Below are 2,970 nucleotides of genomic sequence, written 5' to 3'. Positions count from 1 at the left end.
TTGTACACATATGTAAGCTAATTTAATTTCATTTGGAGGGCTTCATACTGTAACCTGTTAAAACCTTGTGGAAATACTTCCACAGTTATCACTTATTATATGCATTGTTTTCTACTTGCCAGCTAAACTCAGAAATGAGATAGAGGAGAGGAACCACTTGAAACCCATCCTTCCAGAAAGTAGCATATATCAAAGTGAACACTGAATAAGAAAACAAAGCTAGAATGCATTGCTCATAGCAACACTGATAACTACAGAGGCAGAAAAGCCATTACAGGAAGGCTAAGAAAGAAAGCAAATCTCTAAAAATTTCTCAAATATTAATGTTAAACATCTTGAGGAAGAACAGGAATTCTATTTGGCATGGGCTCATATAAAGATTGTAAGACAACAATAAATATCGAGCCATAAAAGCATCCTGAGCCCTACAGTCATCACACTATTAACAGCCCACTCCTTCCAGTGCAAACTCTGTAAGAGCAAAGACTCCAGGGAGACTAGCATTGCAGATTTTGGTCACCGTTAATGGTAAAGGTAGGGAACAAGTTCTCAAAAGACACGGTGGCAAAGCCACCTTCTACTATTTTCCCTTCCCCAGACAGATCCCTACGAGAAAACAGAGGCAAAAAGAGGCAAGAGGGGAAAAGGAGCATGTGTCCAGTAAAACATGAAAGTAAACCCTTGGGGAGGAGTGGAATCTATAAGTGGAGAACTGGGTGGACTAAGGCTGTGAAGTTCTGGGGAAGAAACTGGAGAAAGAAGAGAAACTCATGAGGAAGGCTGGGGAAAATAAGTAATAAAAAATAAATAAAACCTAACCCTTAAACCAAAAATTTCACTGAAATCATTTTATGAGTGGTAAGTAAGGAATAGAAAGCAAAAAAAATACCCACATTAATTATTAACAGTCTCCCTTCTTTCAGGGAGTACGAGAGAGAAGTGTATTAGCACAAGGTCTGAACTAGCGCTCATTTATTTATGTCTTAAATGCCTTGTCTTCCCACATTCCCTCATGAATAAAAGACACAAAAATAATGTACACCATTGCAATGAAAAATGATTTTATTAGGCAGAAACCAGGTGCTCAAAGGCCTTCATAAGTTCCCCAATATTTAGTAGTTGTTCTCTGGGGAAAAAGGCCTTTTGTATGAGATAGGTAGCAGGAAAGGTAGCTTAGTGGTATTTGTGAGACAGGGCATTGGCCACACCAGCCACCACCTTCTGAAAAGCAGCCTGTGCCTCTGGAGTGAAATCCTTGCCCAGGTGATGGGCCATCACAATCACAATCATATTGCCCAGGAGCTGTGGGAAGAAAGAAGAGGTGTGAATATGAAGAGTCTGAGCATGAACAGAGAATATTCCAACCTCATCTCCAGCTGTGTTTGTGGTTGTAATTATAAAACAAAAGCAAAATGTAATTATAAAACAAAAGCTTCTGCTACACATATGAATTCTCATGTATCTGTCAGAATTTATAAGCATAAGTTTTCTTCCCTATCTCCTTAACCCAGAAGATAAATTTTTCACTGTTATATGAAAACTTTAAAACTGTGCAAAGGAACACGACAAAGTTTATTTTCCTTGCTTGAGAGATCAGAACTGCATTTTAAATTAGAAAAAAAAAACATTTATTTTTTTGTAAAATTGTGGATGTGTAACCGACGTGATTCTGCAATCTGCATTTGGGGTAAAATTGGGAGTTCATAACCCACTTCAATCTAATGTATGAAATATGATATGTCAAGAGCTTTGTAATGTTGTGAACAACCAATAAAAAAAATAAAAAATTAAAAAAAATAAATGTAAATTAAGAGATGAAAGATTTTTAATTTACAAATATAATCTAAAAATTAATGGAAGAAGACAGAGCAGATATTGAAGAAAACAAAAACTGGAAAATGAAAATGAAATGAGAGGAAACAATTGTTGTCAATGGAGAATAAAAAATCAACTGTGCCAAACACCAATGCCTTTGCCTCCTGCTATGAACTTATCCTTAGGAAGGAAAAGGAAGGATCACATTGAGGCTTGTCCTAGACTCACCTTGAAGTTCTCAGGATCCACATGCAGCTTGTCACAGTGCAGCTCACTGAGACTTGCAAAGGTGCCCTTGAGGTTGTCGAGGTGTTTCAGGCCATTACTAAAGGAATCAATCACCTTCTTGCCATGTGCCTTCACTTTATCATTGCCCATAACAGCAGATGCAGAGGACAGGTCCCCAAAGGCATCAAAGAACCTCTGGGTCCATGGGTAGACAACCAGCAGCCTGAGGGGGTGAAAAGAGCAAGGTCATGGAGAAAGTCAGTGCCTGTCAGAGATGTCTGCCTCCACATGCTCAGCTTCCATCCCCCTCCTCACCCCAAGCTGCCTCATGACATGGATACTCACCTGCCCAGGGACTCAGCACCAATTTCTGCTGCATTCACTTTGCCCCAGGCAGTGCTAATGGCATTCTTCTCCCCATCACTCAGATGCACCATTGTGTCTTTTTGGAGGTTTGCTAGCAAACACAAGTGTGTCAGAAGCAAGTATAAGCAGCAGCTGGCCCTGCTCTGTCCTTTATGCCCAGCCTTGACTCCTGCATTCCCTGCCCTAATGAGCTCATTGGCCAAGACTAGGGTGTGGCCCTACAGGTTGAGGATTGGATGATGACAGCCATAACAGTCCTTGGCAGCTCTGGCACTGCCTTGGAGTCTGACTTCAGGCTCTCAGTCCTCCTTCTACATATCTGCTGGTCCCATGCCAGCAGTTCAAGTTGGCCCTAAAATCATCCTCCTGGGCAATTTTACTTCTATGAATTTTGGAATAACTGCCTGGTAGGTCTATTAGAGATTATTTCCCTAATTTCTTATTCTATAAATTGGGAAAGAAAGCCCAGGAAAATAGAACATACTTGCCTGTTGTGGTTCAGCACAAGATTATATGAGTGTAGCTCTTCCTGTTTCTGCAGAATATGCAAGATAACCCACA

At 40.3% G+C, this 2,970-nt stretch overlaps 1 protein-coding gene across 1 annotated transcript; it reads right to left on the bottom strand.

Moving 5' to 3' along the window:
• Positions 1 to 1,044: 1,044 nt before the first annotated feature.
• Positions 1,045 to 2,551, bottom strand: LOC101974084 (hemoglobin subunit beta-S/F). The gene is made up of 3 exons (XM_078046594.1): positions 2,389 to 2,551; positions 2,044 to 2,266; positions 1,045 to 1,302 (listed from the first exon to the last, which is right to left on the bottom strand). The coding sequence occupies exons 1-3, from the start codon at positions 2,478 to 2,480 to the stop codon at positions 1,174 to 1,176; spliced, it is 444 nt and encodes a 147-aa protein (XP_077902720.1). The 5' UTR covers positions 2,481 to 2,551; the 3' UTR covers positions 1,045 to 1,173.
• Between the last annotated feature and the right edge of the window lie 419 nt (positions 2,552 to 2,970).

This window comes from Ictidomys tridecemlineatus, chromosome 4, assembly GCF_052094955.1.
Source record: "Ictidomys tridecemlineatus isolate mIctTri1 chromosome 4, mIctTri1.hap1, whole genome shotgun sequence".
Lineage (NCBI taxonomy): Eukaryota > Metazoa > Chordata > Mammalia > Rodentia > Sciuridae > Ictidomys > Ictidomys tridecemlineatus.
This window is presented reverse-complemented; position numbering and strand designations above follow the sequence as displayed.

Excerpts from the sequence above, each read along its gene's own strand:
- LOC101974084 (XM_078046594.1), bottom strand. The coding sequence starts at position 2,480 with ATGGTGCATCTGAGTGATGGGGAGAAGAATGCCATTAGCACTGCCTGG. Across the intron at positions 2,267-2,388 it reads GGTGCTGAGTCCCTGGGCAG|GCTGCTGGTTGTCTACCCAT; the intron begins GTGAGTATCCAT and ends TCACCCCCTCAG. Across the intron at positions 1,303-2,043 it reads TGGATCCTGAGAACTTCAAG|CTCCTGGGCAATATGATTGT; the intron begins GTGAGTCTAGGA and ends TTCTTCCCACAG.